Raw genomic sequence first — 20,330 nt, forward strand, 5'->3', positions numbered from 1 at the left:
ATATTGTGAGGAGGCAGTGGCTTTTTACTCTTCAGATCAGTTAGATTATTAGAGTTTTCCTAGTGATAGGGATGGGTCACAAGTAGTTACTTCACATCCATTTTGAGAACACTTTAAGTTTCCTTTTTGATTTTCAGAGGCATTAACAAGAAGTGGCCCAAATTAAGTTTTGCTTATTTTACAGAACAAGCTGAATTAAGATTTGCTTATAGGACTAAACTGGTTTGCCTGCTCAGGAAATTTTCAAGTCTGGTCTCCATTTGTGTTTGATTTTAACAGTGTGAAAGTACATAATAGTGCTTAACTCGATGCCTGATATAAAGTAAGAATTCATTTAGCCATCGTTATTAACCAGTGTGCAAAGCATCTATAATATATGATTACTTACCCCATTTCCTTCTCGTCCTCCCTCTAAACTTCGCAGGGACTCTGTGTCTCTTTAGCCCTGAGCAAACCCTCCTAACAACCTTCTATCCCATCCTATCCCAGCCAGTCACTCTGAGCCCTGCTTTAGCCCTCATCTCTTTGATCTTCATTCTCCTTTAGCTCTCTTTCCTTCTCATTTTCTTCCTGGCCCTTCTCCTTCCTCTCTCCCAGACTCTGTGGAGTCTGGAGGCTCGGGTTTGCTGTATGACTATGGACAAATGAACAAGTCATTTCACTGCTGGGTCTCAGTTTTCACAACTGAACAGTGGGAACAATAATATCTACTTTACAGGGTTGCTTTGTGGAGTAGACAAGAATAAAGTGTAGTGCTACGTAAATTGTACAGGGCCTTACAAAGGTCAGAGACTGGCAACTCATTTCCATTCCCTTTCAGGTCCTTGCCCTTTTGTGGAACTAGGAAATTATCCCAACTGAAAGTTAGGATATTAACTCCAATCGGAGTGCAGATTTGCTGGTTGTTCCCGCCTTCCACGCCTAAGCGAACCAATCAGAGCGTCCGGAGAGTGTCGCGGTCTCTTCACCTGGAGACCACCTCTACAATGGAGCTTGCACTTTTCTCCGTCCTTGCAGCCAGCTTGTTCTCGCCTCGCGTCCCGGTTTCTCGGCCTTGGAAGGGAGATTCTTCTTCTTCCTTGTCTCTGCCCCCCAAGATCTTGGCATCGCAAAGGTTGAACGACGAAGACCGGAAGTGTGCGCAGCAGCGGAGGGTCCCCACGAACCGACACCGGAAGTAGCTTTGCTGCCGCGTTCGGTCGGCTGCGCTATGGCGGCGATCCCCCCAGACTCCTGGCAGCCGCCCAACGTATACCTGGAGACCAGGTGAGAGGGGTCGGGCCTCTAGGGCTGGGCTGGCGGAGGCGACGCGGAGCCCGGGCTTTGCCGCGGGGCTGGGTTCCCGGTGCGCTCCCCCGGGAGCACGGCCTCCTCGTGGGGAAGCGTGCAGCGGCGGCCTTGGGGGCCGCCTGGGGGCTGAATGGGGACCGCCACGGTCCGCGTCCGCGCTCCGCACCGGCTCGCCCTGAAACCTCAGCGACAGCTGCCCAGTTGCCCTCCTCGCACCCCGTGGTTCATTCATCTATTCATTCGACAAGCATGTGTTGATTCTACAAGAAGGCGACGTCGGGTCTGGAATCAGGATAGAGGTGCATAAGACACACTGCCTTGCATTTGGGACCTTGCAGTGTAGTGAAAGGGGCAGGTCTGTAACTACTAAAGTTGTAAGTAGTTAGTTGTATAAACGAATTACTAGGAAGGCACCGGAAGAACCGCATTTCCCCACCATCAAAGAGCGGTATCATTGAGCACCAATCAGCTAGTGCCATGCGCCTGACGTACAGCATCTCATTTAGTTTTAGCCACTTAGCAACTCAAATCATGTAGGTGTTATTCCACTTTCTCTCCCATTTTAGCGGGGGAAATGACAGAATTTACGAATTAAATGATTTGACCAAACCCATATATCTAGTAAGGGACATTTAAATTGCCTCTTGTTTTTTGTTATGACAAATACTGGGATAAATACCCTTACACATACTGTATCCTTAGGCACATTTGTAAGTTTTGCTATAGAACACTTTAAAGTTGAAATTGCTGTTAACAGGTGTGCAGATTTCACAATTGTATAGGTATTTCCTGACTGCCATTCCAAAAATATTCCCTGTATTTAAAAAATATGCACCAGAATATAAGCTCCATGAGGGGAAAAGCACCTAGAACCGTGCCTTGCACAGAGTAGGTGTTAATCCCTGTTGAAAGTTAGTAGTGTGAAGGATGAATTGCTGGTAGAAAGGCTTTTAGAAAGCTATGTTCTAGGACATATGAGATATATATATATATTTATTTATTTATAGAATGCTTACACTGTACTTGGCACTGGGTATCCAGGCTATACAGAGTTGCCTCAATTTTCATATTCTTGGAGCTTAAAATCTAGGTGAGTGATGGAGTGGAGGGGAAGGCACCTGTCTGTATTTTACCTTTTCCTTTTCCTTAGCTGTATTTCAGGGGGAAAAGTGCTCATCCCATTTGGTAGTATAGAGATTTGAAGTAATCAGGTTTTGCATTTGTTGTGCCCCTGCTAAATACACACAAAGTGTACTTTTTTTTTCCATTAAAATTTTTACAAATAGGTAATATATTTACAAGGTTCAAAAATACAAAAGTTTAAAAAAAGATACTCATTGAAAGCCTTCCTGCTTCCCATTTATCCAGTTTCTACCCCCACCCAGAAACTCAGGCATGTATAAATAAGTACAGATTCCTGATATGTTAATGTCCTCCTTTAAAAAAAAATCAAATTAACTGCAATTTTTTTCCTAATTTAAGGGTTGGTTATATGGGTCTCCCACGATCGGTGATTTTTTTTTTTTTTAATATATAAAGCTCATTCGAATTTTTAGTCGTCCACAATTATTTTGTTTAAAAGAAGTACCAGAAGCTCCTGTGTGTTTTACTCAAAGAAAGTATCTGTGTTTATGTTATTTACATTGTGATTGTGATGTTTTCCTTGGCCGAGCATGAAATCTGATGTGTATTACAATTTCATGACTTAATGTAAGCTTGAAAATAAAGAGTGCTGGATCAATCCCATAATATTCCTGCTGCTGCGACCTTGTTCTTGACTGGAGCTCTACTGTCCTCTCCCCCTGCAGCATGGGGATCATTGTGCTGGAGTTATACTGGAAGCATGCTCCGAAGACCTGTAAAAATTTTGCTGAGTTGGCACGTCGAGGTTACTACAATGGCACCAAATTCCACAGGATCATCAAAGACTTCATGATCCAGGGAGGTGACCCAACAGGGACAGGTATAGTTAAGCCGACCTTGGCTGAATTCAGCAAAATAGGGAAGGCTGACAGAGGAACATGTGTAGAGGGGAAAAATCAAGAATTTGGTTTTGGTTTTGGACACATTCCATTTGAAATACTTGTCAGATCTTCAATTAGAGGTGTTGAATAAGTAAAGGGATACGAGTGTGGAGTTCATGGAAAGGTCTGGGATGGAGGTACAAATTTGGGAGTTACTGTCATTTAGCTGGGATTTATTAGTGAAATCGGTGGATGCTAACGTTAGTTTCAAAACCCCTTGCTTCTTGGTCTGCATCTTCTCTCTGATTCCTGCTCCTGCTTTTTTGCCTTTAAATAAGTTTGATATCCTCTGTGGCTGTCTTTTTTCTTAGTCCTGTTCTTCTTTGTCATTCTCAGTTCTCTGTTTATCCTTTATGACCAGAGGCATTCAATTTCTTTAATGTGTGTGGACACATGTAAAAAGTACAGTATAGGGGCGCCTGGGTGGCTCAGTCGGTAGACTTGATTTCGACTCAGGTCATGATCTCCGGGTCATGAGATTGAGCCTTGTGTGAGCTGTGCGTTCTGCGTGGAGTCTGCTTGAGATTCTCTGTCTCCCTCTGCCCCTCCCCCTGCTTGAGCACTCTCTCTCTCAAAATAAATAAATAAAATCTTTTTTAAAAATACAGTATATATAAGAAACTACAAAAAAGAATGCTCATGAGTATACTTCCTAAAGATTTCTAACCACTATTAGTGATTAATTATCCCTGCAACATTCCCACTTCTTAGAAACGACTAATGTTAACTGTTGGTGGCCATTATTCTAGACATTTTTCTTTTCAGATAGCTATTCAAAAGGATGGATGGATAGATGGACGAATGGATAACTAGCTAAATGGAAATAATTTTAAGAGAATAGGCTGTGTCATGCATGCTATTTTTTTAAAACAAAAAAAATTTTAATTTTATATATATAACCAAAAAATTGATTTCCTGCTATGTAAGGTGAGGCAATTAGTACTTAAATTTCTACCCATTCCTATTGTTTAGGAAAAACTCCATTTTGCCTGCCTTCTGTGTTGGGAAAAACCTAGATCTTCCCTTCTGTGTTTTTCTCCTGCATGTCACCTTTACTACTCACACAGATCACTTTGCTTCTGACCCTCCTGGTCACCAAATGTATGGAGGTTTACCCCCCACAAGCAATTCTGTGACACCAAGTGAGTGTCTTACTATTTAAGTCAGTTCCAACATCATCTAACTAGAGATAGCATCAGATCCCACAGGTTAAGGCCCAGTCCCACAAGATTGCCCCCTGCCCCACTTCAGTCCCAAGCCTAGGTTATCAGATGTTCCAATAACCCCCCCCCCTTAATTTGCCAGAGCAGCTCACAGAACTCGTGGAAACAGTTTACCAGTTTACTAAGGGATATGGTAAAGGATACAGATGAACAATCAGATGAAGAGATGAATAAGGTAAGGTTTGTGAGGGTCCTGAGGGCAGGAGCTTCTGTCCCTGTGGATTTGGGTGCATCATCTTCCTGGAAGGGATGTGTTTGCCCACCTGGAAGCTCTCTGAATCTTGTACTCTTGGGATTTTGAGCAGGCTTCTTCATGTAGGCATGATCAATCATTACCTCCATTTCCAGCTCCTCTCCTCTCTCTGGAGAAGCAGGGGTGGGGAATGGGGGACCTGGTGGGGACTGAAAATTCCAAGCTTTTAATCATGGCTTGGTCTTTCTGGTGACCAGTCCTCATCCAGGAGCCATTCAGGACCCCACCTGTCTCCTTAAAACAAAAGATGCTCCTAGTGTTCTTATCACTTAGGAATTTAAAAAGGTTTTAGAAGCCCTGTTTCAAGGACAGGTCAAAGACCAAATATTAGGGGCGCCTGGGTGGCTCAGTTGGTTAAGCGTCTGCCTTCGGCTCAGGTCATGATCCCAGGGTCCTGGAATCGAGCCCCGCATTGGTCTCCCTGCTCAGCGGGGAGCCTGCTTCTCCCTCTCCCATTTCCCCTGCTTGTGTTCCCTCTCTCGCTGTCTCTCTCTCTCTGTCAAGTAAATAAATAAAATCTTAAAAAAAAAAAAAAAAAGACCAAATATTAGAACAACAGATTCTTCTAGTGTTCTTATCACTTAGGAAATTACAAGAGTTTTAGGAGCTCTGTACCATGAGTACCGTGAACCAGGGATAGGTATATAGATATACGTAGATATATCCATATATCCATGTATCTTCTTTTTTTTTTTTTTTTTTTTTTTTTTTTAAAGATTTTTTTTATTTATTTGACAGAGAAAGACACAGCGAGAGAGGGAACACAAACGGGGAGTGGGAGAGGGAGAAGCAGACTCCCCGCCGAGCAGGGAGCCCGATGCGGGACTCGATCCCGGGACTCCAGGATCATGACCTGAGCCGAAGGCAGTCGCCCAACCAACTGAGCCACCCAGGCGCCCCATATATCCATGTATCTTCTATTACCTCACACCTATACTCCCTCCCTCACTCTCAGTTTTTGTCATTAGTTTAATTTTTCCTTGTCAGAGTACATTTTCTACTCTGTGCTTGATTCCCTCAGCTACAGTATGGGTTCTGCATTTCGGAGGGTTCAGTGCCCACCACTAGACTTTTCTGTTCCCAGGTGTTGGAGGGCAGACTTTCCTATTGAATGGTTTGTATTGCAAGGGCTAGGGGGTGTTATATTTTGTAACTCAATCATGTTTGAGAATTTGAAAAAGACCATGATTGGGTCTACTGTTCTTGGGCCACACTCATCCCCTCAGATCGGTTTAGCCAGTTCTGCTCTGTTGCCTTCTGGTTTTAAGCGTGGCTTTGGGAAATACTGAGGCCAGATTTACTCCTTCCTTCAGCTCAGGGGAAAATGTTTTGATTTGTATTTTTGAATATTTTCTCTGTTACTTGCTCTGATTTTCTATTTCAGGAAACTAGTTATTCTCTTGTTTCATGACCTCTGCCTTCCATATCTATTACATTTCTTTTGAGTGTGTGAGATGATGTTTTTCTATTTTTTCCCCGCATCCACTGAGATAATGTCAGACCTTTACTCTGTGCGTTATTCAACTTTTAGTCATGTCTGTTCTGTTCTTTACTGCTCTAATTGATTCATTAGCTCCGTATTGGTGTCATGGGGCTCTCAATCTGTTTCCTTAGTCTGCAATCTTTTCACCTTATTCTGTTGATTTGTTATCTTGTCTTTGAGCTCTTGTTATATTGGATTCTTATTTTTGTTGAAGCATCTCTAGCTTGAGACAGCTGCAGAGAAGCCCTTCTTGGACTGTGTTTTTCTCCCAGACTGAGTTCCTGAGGTGTTGTTTTGTTTTGTTTTGTTTTTGTTTGTCTTACACGCTTTCTTTTTCTCCTTCCAGTTGTGGTAATATGCTTGCACAGTTCCTGTGCCATATCTTTTCATCTCACCCATGCCTACTGTCAGCACTGATGCTGTCCGTACCTTTTATTTGCTCAGATATGGTATAAGTGGATTCTCTTTGTCATTGTCCCCACCCTTGTGGGACCAGTTGTTCTCCCCAGTCCAGATGCTAGGTTGCTTTCTCTTCATTTTATTCCAGCCTGATGAGGTGGTAGGAGAGCTAATATAGAGTGCACCTCATGGGAGGACTAGCCTCTGTTCTGTTTTCCCAGCCTCTGTTAAAGTCCTGCCCATGGGTCCCCTCCACCAGTCAGTGGTATCCCTCTCCCCCAACCCAGGAGTCCCCTGAGAATAGCTGTAGTGGAGGCAAAAGATTCTCCTACCCTTTTTCATTCATAGCTGGGTCTCTATAACAAGACAGATTGATGAGAGAAAAGAATACAAATTTGTTTGCTGTAAGTTTTTTTTTTTTTTTTAAGAATTTATTTGTGAGAGAGAGAAAGAGCACAAGCAGTGGGGGAGGGACAGAAGGAGAGGGAGAAGCAGACTCCCTGCTGAGCAGGGAGCCCGATGCCGGGACTCAATCCCGGGACCCTGGGATCATGACCCAGGCCGAAGGCAGATACTTAATCGACTGAGCTATCCAGGCACCCCTGTTTGCTGTAAGTTTTGATGACACCACGGCCTTGATAAAAAAAATGAAGACCTGAAGAATAGGTTATACCTGAGTGTTTTTGTGCTAGGTTTGACGAACAGTGGAAATTTGTGGGAAAATGTGATAGGACGAAGGGGGTCTGAGCTAAATGTCGTAAACTGGGGAAAACAGCAAGGCCTGTTCTTTCAGATTCCTCTGGGGGTCCTTCTGTCTTAGAGATGAGATGTTCTTTTCCTGCAGGTATAGGGACGGCCCCTCTCACGTGAGGGTCTTAGGACCTACTTCAGGGGAAGGTCAGAATGTCCTTTTTTTTAAAAAAGATTTTATTTCTTTATTTGACAGAGACACAGCGAGAGAGGGAACACGAGCGGGGGGAGTGGGAGAGGGAGAAGCAGGCCTCCCGCTGAGCAGGGAGCCCGATGCGGGGCTCGACCCCAGGACCCTGGGATCATGGCCCGAGCCGAAGGCAGACGCCCAACCGACTGAGCCACCCAGGCGGCCCAGAATGTCCTTCTTGTACCTGATGTTTCTCAAATTCCTTCAACTTGAAATTCAGTATGCCAAAGCACCATATTTTGGGGTAGTTTGTCCTGAACCCCATCATGGCCCAGTGCTCCCCCCCTCCTCCCAAGGTGCCAGGTGCTGGTGGCCTGCCATGTTGCTCGCAAGCGCCTCTGGTATGCACAGGCTTCTGCCATTAGGGGCTTCTCTTAACTTTTTCAGGGTTGCTAGCCCGCCCACCCTTCTATTGGCTTCTTAGAATTGGAGGGTATTTGTAAGAATCCTCTGGGTTACATTTCTTCTTTCCTGATTACTACTTTTAGAGAGTGCAGGCAGAAGAATCGCTCATTTCTTTCCTTGGTGACTCTTTTCAGAATTTTTGTGATAAGTTTGTTTCCTTTTTATTTGGTTGATGCTGGTGAATTTGGGGCTTGGAAACAAATGGAATTTTGTGTGTGTGTTTCATCGGGTATTAGGGGAGGCAGGGGCCAATCCTGCTTCACTCCACTTTTTTTAAGATTTATTTATTTTAGAGAGGGAGAGAGAGAGAGTGTTCGCACTTGGGGTAGGGAGGGGCAGAGAGAGAGGGAGAGAAGCAGACCCCATGCTGATCACAGAGCCCATGGGGCTGGATCCCAGGACGCTGAGATCATGATGTGAGCAGAAATCAAGAGTCTATTAATTAATTAATTAGCGAGAGAGAGAGAGAGAAACAGCATGAGAGGGGAGAGGGTCAGAGGGAGAAGCAGGCTCCCCGCTGAGCCGGGAGCCCGATGTGGGACTCGATCCCAGGACTCCGGGATCATGACCTGAGCCGAAGGCAGTCGCTTAACCAACTGAGCCACCCAGGCGCCCAGAAATCAAGAGTCTTAACTCTTAACTGACTGAGCCACCCAGGCGCCCCTTCAATCCATTTCTTTATCTGAAAGTGTCCTGTAAACACTTTGATGTACTTCTTTCCTGTCTTCTTCCTCTCTCTTGTTGTGAGATAAAATTTTAATTCATAACACCTAAGACCCTCACATGAGTAGTAAATGAGCTGATATTTGTAAAATGGTGACTACAGGCTGACTAATAGCTGAGCTGAGAGAGTCCATGATGAGTGTACAAGAATTGGAAGTGACTCCGATCTGAGTTGCTCATGTCAGAGCTTCCCTATATTTCTATAATCGGTTTGCAATCCTTCATAATGTCACATTTCCATGAAGCAATTTTAATGAAATTGAATCACTCGGAAGATTTCCAAGTAATTGCATCCAGCCTCAAGTACAGTGAATGATTGAGCCGGCAGGTCTGTGGTAGAAGGTAGACAAGAGTTAGGCCCTTCTGGGTCACTGATGTGAACTGCTCCCTGATTAGGTAACACGTTTTTTGCCATACATCTCAGATGAGCAGCATGAGGCGTCCTGGGCTCATCAGCAAGCCAGTGTACTGTTTCTGTCCCCAGCTGTCCCTCAGTCTGGCTACTCTGCGACGGTTCTTTCCATGGTTTTTTCTTATACACACCTTTGCCAGGTGTTTTCTCAATTCGAATATCTTTGACTTCCTGCTGGATTTTAAAGTATTTTCCCTCTTAAATTTCTCTTCTTGTAATAACTATATGCCGGCTTTTTCCTTAGCTGTTGGAATCTCTTTTTATCTGCTTCTACTAACTTCTTCCCTTTCTCTCCTCCCTGTAAGATGTGGCATCCTGTCAAGCCTTTCCTTTTGCTCTTCATGCTCTGTACTTAACCTCTCAGTGCTCACCAGCTGGCGTGATTGCAGTGATTAATTACGTGCTGATTATGCTGTGCATCACCCTCCCTCTGACTTCACGTCTCCTCTTGGTAGCCCCAGGAACACCTGAGATTTAACATGTTGAACAGCAAGCTCATTGTTAATTTTATTCATTTGATGAATATTTGCTAAGAGTCTGCTGGGTATCCTGTGCTATTCTAAGTCCCGTGAAGAGACTTAAGCATTAGAAGCCAAGGCATTTTCTTTTCCTTGCAGCGCTCCCTTCTCTGCCAGGAAGACAAGATAGTTCTAATAAGAAATAACTAGAGAGTAATAATATAATATGCAAGTGTACGATTGTACACTCTGGATCACGTATATAACAGAGATTGGAATAACTCTTGGGAGGACAGGGAAGGGCATTTTAGATTTAGGAAGAAGAAAGAGTACAGAGCAGAGGCATAAGTGACAGAGACCTGTCAAGGGTGAAAGAGAGCCCAGCACCCCACATGTCGTGTCTCACATGCTGGACCGGCTCTGTGACATAATCTAGCCACCTCTCCGTGTCCAGGACAAATGTCTATGGTGTGATTTCTAAGGTCCCTGAACTGCATGTTTAGGGGACAGTTAAGGGGACAATTAGGGACAGAGTGCACAGAGTAGTTAGAGATAGCACGGTGCCTGAGATCAGACCAGTTTATGAAGACGCCCAGACAGGAGTTTAGGTTTGATCTAACATCATTCTGGAACCATTTTGGGTTCCAGAGTTTCTTGAGTCTGGGATAAGAGAAATACGTGAGGAAATTTAATTCAGCGGTAGTATATGGCAAGGTCACTTAGCATGGGGTGAACAGCCCAGGTTGTAGAGCCTGGTGGGCTTGGGGTTGAATCTTAGCTTCACACAAACACTTATTAAATGTAGACGAGTTACGTGAGCCTTCTTAGCTATAAATGCGGAGTGTGGTTTGGTTGTATGCACCTCATGGAGTTGTTGTGAGTAGTAAATGAGCTGATGTTTGTAAAATGGTGACTACAGGCTTGACACAAAATAGGATCTTAAAAAGATGCCATTTATTATTTATTTTGGTTGTTAACTTATCTAACAAATGTCTTTTGGACTCCTGCCATATTCCAGGCATTGTTCTAAGAGCTGGGGAGGTAGAATAGTGAAGAAGAAAGCCCTTGTGAAGCTCACATTCTAGTGGGTGAGACAGTTAACAACTAAGTACGTGATATACTGTCAGGTCAGGACAAATGATGCGGAAAAAATACTGTATAAGCAGGGGTTCTCAACCTTGGCACTATTGACATTCTGGGCTGGATAATTCTTTGCTGTAGAGGGCTGTCTATGCATTGTAGGATGTTTAGCTGCGTCCCTGACCTCGCCGTGCTGGATGCCAGTAGAACCCCTCAGTGTGACAACTAAAAATGTCTCCACACATTATCCAGTGTCCCTAAGGGGCAAAGTCACCCTCAGTTGAGAACCCCTGGGATAGAGAGTGAGGAAGGTGCTATTTTGGATAGTGTGATTAGGGAAGACCTCTCTGATAAGGTGGCATTTGAGCAGAGCTCTGAATAAAGTGAAGTAGTGAGGCTGAGAGTGTCATGGGCAAGGACACTCCAGGGGGGAATAGCAATCAGAGGCCTTAGACCAGAGTGTGCTTGGCAAGAAACAGCACAGACCAGTGTGGCTGGAGTGGGTGAGTGAGGGGAAGAATGGTAGGAGATGACTTTGAGGGTAGCAGAGCACCGGGTCATGGAGTCTCATAAGTTGTCGTGAAGACTTTGGATATTGTCCTAAGTGTAATGAAATGTCACTGGAGGATTTTGAGCAGAGGACTGCCATGATAAGGCTTGTTTTAAAAGGATCCCCCTGGCTTCCATGTGCAGAATCAACTGGCGTGGAAAGGAGACCAGGCTGGAAGCAAGGAGACCAATTGGAAGCTTTCGTTGTTGTCAAAGCCAGAGTTTTTTTGTATTGGTTCTGGTCCTCTGGGAAGCAGATGCAAAGACAGAGTTAGACATTCAGGACACTGATTGGGATAACACCTGTGAAAGTTAAAGGGGCAAGGGAGCAGGGGTTGGAAGGAGAGGTCTTCAGACGTCAGTGCAGGTCTGATCTGTGAAAGGAGAGGGGGCCGAGGGAAAGGATTCAGTAGAGAAAAGGAGCCACCAGTAAGGCAGGATCTCAAGAGCGATGATGTCAGCTGTCAGATCCTGCTCATGGAGCAGGCAAGGTGAGGCCCGAGGATTGACCGTTGGATTTAATGACTTGGTGGTCACTCATGACCTTGACGAGAGCCAGGTCAGTGGAGTGCTGAGGGTAAAAGTCTGAATGGAGAGGGAACGTTCAGAGGCAGGAGAGGAAACCAAGACACCAAGTGCTGACAGCTTTTTTTGAGGAGTTTTTCTGTGAAGGGATGCAGAGACATAAGGGGATACTTGGAGATGGAGCTTTGTGTTTATTTTTTAAGACAGGAAATATTAATACCACTTTTTTTTTTTTAATGCTGATAGGAATGATCCACTAGAAAGAAAACTTGATACAGGACCGGGAGGAGTTATAGTTGCAAAGTTCCTTAAAGGTGATGGGATTGTAGTGGTGGGATAGTCCAATGAGCAGGATATTCATACAATGTATCAATAAGGGAAGAAGGACAGCAAATCGGAGGACATGTAGGAAGGGAAGTGGATTCCGTGGTGAGAGCCTGTGGAGGTCAGAACTCTGCCTTTTTGTCAGTGAAATAAGAAGCAGGGTTACACTCACGGAGCACGGAGCAGAGAGGGAGTGATGGAGGTTTGCCCACAGAGGAACTGCCGTAAATCAGGGCAGGCCAGCCCCCAGGATGAACTGATAACTGCCTACAGTTCCCTTTCCCGGAAAGTGCCCTGGTTATCTGAGTGCACGGAAACCATGTAGTGGAAAATATGAAGCCAACGCAGTATTATCAGTGATGCTGAGCTCCCTTTATCTCCTAACAAGCCTGTGAGGCAAGTACTACTGCTATTCCTACTTTTCCGACAAGGAAACTGAGGCTTGGAGAGGATAAGTATCTTGCTTAAGGCCACACAGCCAGTAAGTGGTGGAGTTGGGACGGAAATCTGGATCTCTCTGGCCCCAGAGGCAAGTGAGGAAGAGAGCACTCCTAAGACGGACATGCAGAGCTTCTTGGAGAAACGTAGCTTTCCCACGGTAGATCGGGTATCTGGCATTTGCCCTGGTAATCCCACAGCAGCTCTGCCAATTAGTTCCTCCTAGCAGAAGACTCTGTTAGGAATGGATTGTATCAATTTGGGATGCTTTTGGCTACAAGTAACAGAAGGAAGAGAGCTTTTGTTTTTCTCACGTAACAAAATGTCTGAAGGTAAGCAGTTGTAGGCCTTGGTTCAGCTGCCCCCCAGAGCTGTCAGGGACCCAGGCTTACTATGTCCTTCCATTCCACCACTGTTAGTGTGTTGGCCTTTGATCTCAAACTTGTCTTATGGTTGCAAGATGGCTGCTGCTGCTCCTGACATCACCTCTGCTTTCAAAGGAGGAAGACAGGGAAAGAGCTGAGGGTGAAAGACAGCAGGAGTGTGTTTGTCCCTCTTTATCAGGAAAGCTGTAGTTTTCCCAGAAACTCTACTCAGCAGGCTTCTGTTTGTATCAGTAAGTCAGAAGTGGGTCATCTGACCACCCCTAGCTGCAAAAGGAACTGGTCAGTACTTGCCTTCCTTGTCTCTGAAGTTGAGGCAGGCCATGGAGAAGGGGTTAGAGAAGGGGTTAGAAGTGCTCAGAAGGGGGCACCTGGGTGGCTCAGTCGTTAAGCGTCTGCCTTCGGCTCAGGTCATGATCCCAGGGTCCTGGGATGGAGTCCCACATTGGGCTCCCTGTTCGGCGGGAAGCCTGCTTCTCCCTCTCCCACTCCCCCTGCTTGTGTTCCTGCTCTCGCTCTCTCTCTCTCTGTCAAATAAATAAATAAAATCTTTAAAAAAAAAAAAAAAAAAAGAAGTGCTCAGAGGACAGCTAACCTGCAGTTAGATGCTCTCTTGCCAGAAGAGAGGTTTTTGATTGGTTTGGTCAGTGGCCTTCTGGTGTCGGGTGCCCCAGGCGGAGCTTTCACCTGGGTCTCCTGATGGGTCATTGGCCCACCTGTGGCCTCTTTGGGACTGGATATTAAGCCATGATCCCATGAGCTGTGGCATGGGAGTGGTGGGGATAAGTAGCACTAAGTATGGTAATCTTTGTGTGAGAAACCACTCTGCATGTCTTAGGGGCCACTCCAGTTCATTGTGAGGTTTCTACAGGCAATGAGCAGGAAGAAGAGACATCAGAGGAGAATGGGGGATAAGGGAAGATTTTTTTTTTTTAAAGAGCAGAAGCACAGATCATAAAAAGATGAAGGAATTTCAGCTGCAAAAAATTCTGTGCGTAAGACCCCAAAAAGAGTGAAAAAAAAGTCCACTGGAAGAAAGTATTTGCAAAAGCATTCACTGATCAAGGACTAGTATCCAGAATACGAATCCTAATAATATAACATTTATATATATATAAATGTCAAACCACTCAGTAGGTAAGTGGCTGTTGCCAGACGAGGAAGGGTAAAGAACCAGTAAACATGAAACTCTGCACACCTTCAAGGAAATGCAGGTTAAGACACAAGCAATCTGACACCTCTCGGCCTGACAAATGTTACAAAGTCTGGCTGGAGGACCTAGAGCAGTAAGAGTGAGCACTGTGGATAGGGGTGCACATTGGGGCCACTTCTGGCAAGATATTCGTGGACATGTGGTAATGGGGAAATACTCAAACTGTGATCCTGCCTGTCTGCCATGAGGTGTAGCCCCTGAACGTCTGCGCGTGTGTCTGGGAGACAGTACGAGAATGGTTACTGCAGCGTGGTTTGTAAAAGCAAAGACATACAGAAAGGATCCTAAATATCCCATCAGCATGAGAAAAGAGAAGATTGGTGTTATAATTGTGTGGTGGAATGAATGCTGCAGAGAGCTGCATGGAACCAAATGCATAAATATCACTTACACAGAGAAGCTCATTGCAGAAGAATCCAAGGAGTATAATAGCATTTACATAACCCTAAAAACATGCAGAGCAACAATACATTTTTTAGGGATGCACACACAGGTGGTAGAAAGGAAAATGCATGGAAGTGACAAACTCCTGGTCACCATAGTGGTTCCCCGAGGGCAAAATGTGAATCTTTGACACCATTGTTAGCTGAGGGGAGGGGGGAGGGGGGCGCGGAGTGCACGGGGTGCGGACACGGGGTCTTGGACTGGATTAGTCACCCTGTTTCCTGAGGGGAAGGTGCAGTTGTTCGTCACGTTCTTTGTCTCTTTTGTATGTGTGAAACACTAAGTACGTAGACTGAATGTTAAAAACAGGACAGAAGAGTAAAAGAACTTTCCGGGTACAGAGTTCAGAAACCAGACCAGTGCCTGGCTCCTGTTGCACCTGCCCGCACAGCAAAGTTTTGACTACGAACCTCCCAGATGGTCGGCTTTGTATGTGATTGTTGGCATCTGTGTAGCCCGCTCTGCACCAGCAAACTCTTTGATCACTGCTGTCCCCTCCTGTCTCTCCCCTGTTCCACATGCCCAAAGGAATGTTTTGATTGGAATGATTTGTCTTTCTGACATTTTGTTGCAAACCCTACTGGGTTGAATTAGGTTCTGAAACTGTAACATATTATGTAGAAATGGTGCTGTAGAGACCCCAGACTAGTTGCAGCTGGTCCACCTTTGCCTAGTGAGTACAGAGGGGCCTCTGTGCTCTTCCCTCTCATCATTTGATGACTGAAAACCCCTGGCTTCATCTCTGACTCTTGACTGGCTCATCCCTTAGCCTTCTTGTTTGCGGTGCCGCTTACGTGACGGCTTTTAGTTCCTAGAGGACAGGGGCCCTGAGGTTTCATCCTGGCAGCCCCCAGCTTGCAGGGTCACACTTCCAAGGCTCAGCCTGCGATGGACAGCCACTACTGAACTTCATCCTCCACTCGCTCACCCAAGCCCCAGACTTAGGGCTTGACCACGCTTTGCCCCCTCAGCCTTCTCTTCATTTTCAGCCCTAGCACTCCCACTCACCATCCCCTCCACCCCCAACCTCAGGCAGGAACCTTGACTCCCTAGTCAGAGAGAATGTATTGGTCACATAATTGCTGTTTAAAAGTATGCTGGCAGCTCTTCCACAGGAGGCCTACACGCCGCCGCCATGTCTCTAGTGATCCCTGAGAAGTTCCAGCACATTTTGCGAGTACTCAACACCAGTATCGATGGGCGGCGGAAAATAGCCTTTGCCATCACTGCAGTTAAGGGTGTGGGGCGAAGATATGCTCATGTGGTGTGGAGGAGAGCAGACATCGATCTCGCCAGAAGGACCGGAGAGCTCACTGAGGATGAGGTGGAACGTGTGATCACCATTATGAGAATCCTCACCAGTATAAGATCCCAGACTGGTTTTTGAACAGACAAAGGACGTGAAGGATGGAAAGTACAGCCAGGTCTTGGCCAGTGGTCTGGACAACAAACTTCGTGAAGACCTGGAGAGACTGAAGAAGATTAGGGCCCACAGAGGGCTGCGCCACTTCTGGGGACTTCGTGTCCGAGGCCAGCACACCAAGACCCCAGGGCGCTGTGGCCACACCGTGGGTGTGTCCAAGAAGAAATACATCTGTAGGCCTTGTCTGTTAATAAAATAGTTTATACACCTAAAAAAAAAAAAAAAGTATGCTGGCAGGTTGGAATTTTGGGAATGAATTTTTAAAAGGTTCGGTAGCTGGGTACTTTTCCAGAAGGATAGGTAGCTTGGCCAAGCGGGAGATTTCTCTGAGTCTGTTAGGATTCACACCCATTCCTCTTTGCATGAGAAGTGTTTTCTTCCAACTGAGCCATCCTGGCACCCCTTCGAAGTGTTTTCTTCCAGGGGCTCCTGGGTCGCTCAGTTGGTTAAGCGTCTGCCTTTGGCTCAGGTCATTATCTATCCCAGGGTCAGTCTTTAAAAAAAAAAAAGAAGTGTCTTCTTCCAGAACCAGGGGCTGTGACAGGCTCTCTTTGGTGGAACGTCCTAAAAGTTGATGCAAGGGATTTTCACCTGGGAGGGCCTGGGGGAGAGGGGGACGTGGTGCTTTAACGTCCTACTTTCATAGCAGGCTGTAGGAGGAGGCTAGCTCCCTGTGTCTGGGCTGTTTTCTGGCTGCCAGGCAAGCAGAGTAAGCTGATAAATGCAATTTTCACTTTGTTCCAGGCTGTTTTGTCATCTTGGAGAAACCAAAGTAGTTCAACAAGTCATATTTATTTTACTAAATAATTGATTAGGAGAGTTGCCTCCTATTAGGACATTTTTTTCCACTGGGAAAACTATATTTATTATATCATTTTCCTCTAAGAACAGAACCTGGGTGCAGAGTACCACACTCTTGTGGACATAGTATAAATAGCATGTGGTGGTGATGTTGCTAGCAGATCATTCCTAATCCCATGTTTCTTTATAATAGCCTTTGATATACTACCTCTCCTGTCAGTGGACTCTGCCTGCTATAATATTATTCCTTTCTGCCACATTGCCACTTTTCACCATCTCTCTTCTCCTTAAACTGGGTATTTTTGACCAACATGAATGTTATTTTCCTTCAGTGCCGTCAAGGACAGCAAATAGGTTTTAATTCTTGTGCCATCTCTAATCCATTAAAAATGGCTGCTTGGAGTTCCGAGTTGGTAGGATACAGATCGAAGCTCAGCAGGGAGGAATGCCGATTGGTTAGCAATGTCTATGATGGGCACAGGGTTAAGGCTTGGGGCACTCTTGTCTAAAATACTCCTTAAAAAGTTAAAAATTAAGAAATCTCTTAATATATCAAATTAAAAATGGTAGTTATCTGTAGATGGTTAGATTCTAGGGGACTTTAATGTTCTTTTGAGAATGTTCTATGCTTTCTGCATATTTGACAGTGAACGTGTATTACTTTAATACCCAGGGAAAAACACTTTTAGTGTTATTTTGAAAAGAAACATCTTACCTGAATGAAACCAGTGATTTGAATGTGCTGTGTCAGTGCTTCATTCTGCTGCTGGGCTCTGTAGTTGCGATATGCTTAGCAGGGGGCTAGGCGTGCTCACTGCTTTTTCCTTTCCTGAACTCCAAAAAATCTTTTGACCCTGAGCCATAATTCTTGCTGTGAGTAGAGCATGGGACTGATACACTGGTCTCTCGTCTTCTAATCTGGCAGGTCGGGGTGGTGCATCTATCTATGGCAAGCAGTTTGAGGATGAACTTCATCCAGACCTGAAATTCACGGGTAAGTATATAATCTGGCAGCACGGGTGGCAGCGAGTGGATTTGAAAAGCTCACTCTTGGCTGTGATTCCGGGTGCATGCCTGACGCTGTGGCAGGGTGCCACGGAGCTGACCAGCTGCGGTGCCACAAAGAGCCCTGGTGGGTTAGAGAGAGTGACGGACACCTCTCTCTCCTGCATAATTCACAGTGCTGGTCTGAGTGTTCTAGACTATGATTGTTGAATGTTGCTGTTGCAAACTATAGGAAAGCGAAAGCTTCCTCAAAGAAGCCGAGAGACCTTGCTGGGATTTTGCAAGGCGTCGGGAACGCGGTCCAGCGGTTAGTGGGGATCATCATGGATAGAGAAGCTGGGGAGTAGGCGAAGAGTAGGAAGGCGGTTGTTGGGGTAGGGCGGTGACGGCCTTTGTGTAAAGGCAGGGAGCCTGCCCTTGGTGGGGGGCAAGGGGGAAGAGTGTTTGGGTTACATGGTTGATGATGGAGGCCAGAATAAAGTCTGGGATGGTGGAAGACGCACCCAGCTGGAGCTTTGGGGGTTATTTGTACTCTTTCTTCATTTTTCCCACTAGGGGCTGGAATTCTCGCCATGGCCAATGCGGGGCCAGACACCAACGGCAGCCAGTTTTTCGTGACCCTAGCCCCCACCCAGTGGCTCGACGGCAAGCATACCATTTTTGGCCGAGTGTGCCAGGGTATAGGAATGGTGAATCGAGTAGGAATGGTGGAAACAAACCCCCAGGACCGCCCTGTGGACGATGTGAAGATCATTAAGGCGTACCCTTCTGGGTAGGCTTGCTGCTGCCCTGCGCTCACCCAGATCTTCGGAGATGGCCCCAGTGAACCAGCTTCCAGATGACCTAGAAGGACACGTACTTAAACTCCATTTTGGCCTTGCAAGTCACAAAACTCAGGAGACCTGGGGGCTTGGGTGAGTTAGAGATGGAAGTATATTTTAAGAGGATGCTTCTTTTCTCTTCCCCCGGTGCCTAGGTTGACAGAGTGTTTGCAGAAATGCTCGTAAATGATCATTCACGGGGAACCGCTCATTGCAAGTGAGCATACTGCCCCTCCTGGTGTGTGTCTGTGCTGATACACTTGGAACAAAATGAAGCCGACTCTGTCATTCCATAGAGCCTGACCAAACTTCTTCCTGCAGAGATTTATATTCTGGCCTACACCGCAGTCTTCAGTGGCTGACAGCCACAGAATTCAAAACCAAGTAGTGTCTATCAGCCTTCTTAACTCTGTGCACACCCTATTTCAGTCTCCTACATTTGTTCTTCCGGGAATGTATGCATCTCTATATATATTTTCCCTCTCAAAATCAGAACATCAACACTGCTGTTTCTGACACTTAGACATCCCACGCAAAGCCACATTGAATTTTTGCCAAATGAAAAATGCATCCAGCAATCAAGTTTCTAAGAAGGTGTCAAGTGGGGAATGATAATGTGTAATAATCAGGAAAGGAATTTATTAAAAGGAAGCAGAAATATTGACCATTTTTTCCCCAGGAAGGAGTAGAAATCTGTAGTGAGCCATAAAGACAGACTATGAATTCTCCTGAAAAAGCAGTATTGTCATAAAGGAGAGGCACCACTTAAGTTTTTTTAACCTAAGACTAGAGAAACTAGTTACGAGATTTTATATGTTTTTTAAGTCTTTCTGATTTTTTTTTTTTTTTTTAATGGGGTAAAGAGAAAGGAACATCTATGTAATACATAGAAACTTCCCAAATAAAATGCCACTGATGGTTGACATTGCTGCTGTGGTCTGATTTTAAATACTACATGAAGTTTTATTAAAGATTTTTTTAAATTTATTTGACAGAGAGAGACAGCGAGAGAGGGAACACAAGCAAGGGAAGTGGGAGAGGGAGAAGCAGGCTCTCTGCCGAGCAGGAAGCCCGATGTGGGGCTCGATCCCAGGACCCTGGGATTATGACCTGAGCCGAAGGCAGACGCTTAACGACTGAGCCACCCAGGTGCCCCCTACATGAAGTTTTAACAGTCATTTTAACCTGTAAACCCTCTCAAGTAGTGTTGCAGGGCTCAGCTTCAAGATTTCACATTTTAGGTTTGTGCATCTCCAGTGGACTTCTATTCAAGAGCAGGTCTGACTTTAAAAAGACAGTACCAGGGGCGTCTGGGTGGCTCAGTCAGTTAAGCGTCTGCCTTCAGCTCAGGTCATGATCTCAGGGTCCTGGGATCAAGTCCCACATCGGGCTCCTCGTTCAGCGGGGAGCCTGCTTCTCCCTCTGCCCCTCCCTCTGCCCGTGTGCGCTCACTCTCTCTCTCTCTCCCTCTCTTCTCTCTCTCTCTCTCTCCCTCTCAAATAAATAAAATCTTTTTAAAAATTTAATAAATAAATAAATAAAAAGGCAGTACCAAAGAAAGAATCTAAATGATGTCGATTGGCAGTTCTGAGTGAGGGAGAATCACTTGTAGAGGAGCCAGGTGGATGTGCTGGGAGACCTAAAGCATGCCTTGAACTTGCAGGAAATCTACCGTCCTGTTGTTCTGGACCCAGAGGCAGTACGTACTGTACCT

General features: G+C 45.5%; 1 protein-coding gene and 1 pseudogene across 2 annotated transcripts; both read left to right on the forward strand.

Moving 5' to 3' along the window:
* The first annotated feature begins 962 nt into the window (after positions 1-962).
* PPIL1 (peptidylprolyl isomerase like 1) lies at positions 963-19,538 on the forward strand. Its single transcript, XM_021684692.1, has 4 exons — positions 963-1,266; positions 3,099-3,253; positions 17,716-17,784; positions 18,351-19,538. The coding sequence occupies exons 1-4, from the start codon at positions 1,211-1,213 to the stop codon at positions 18,569-18,571; spliced, it is 501 nt and encodes a 166-aa protein (XP_021540367.1). The 5' UTR covers positions 963-1,210; the 3' UTR covers positions 18,572-19,538.
* Positions 15,699-16,214, forward strand: LOC110575683 (annotated as a pseudogene). Its single transcript, XR_002480034.2, has one exon. The product of XR_002480034.2 is annotated as a 40S ribosomal protein S18-like (transcript).
* Positions 19,539-20,330: the final 792 nt, after the last annotated feature.

Source organism: Neomonachus schauinslandi, chromosome 8 (assembly GCF_002201575.2).
Source record: "Neomonachus schauinslandi chromosome 8, ASM220157v2, whole genome shotgun sequence".
Taxonomy (NCBI): domain Eukaryota; kingdom Metazoa; phylum Chordata; class Mammalia; order Carnivora; family Phocidae; genus Neomonachus; species Neomonachus schauinslandi.

Bases quoted from the DNA above. Each gene is read 5' to 3' on its own strand.
- PPIL1 (XM_021684692.1), top strand. From the start codon at position 1,211: ATGGCGGCGATCCCCCCAGACTCCTGGCAGCCGCCCAACGTATACCTG. The intron at 1,267-3,098 runs GTGAGAGGGGTC...CTCCCCCTGCAG, and splicing joins AACGTATACCTGGAGACCAG to CATGGGGATCATTGTGCTGG. The intron at 17,785-18,350 runs GTAAGTATATAA...TTTTCCCACTAG, and splicing joins TCCAGACCTGAAATTCACGG to GGGCTGGAATTCTCGCCATG.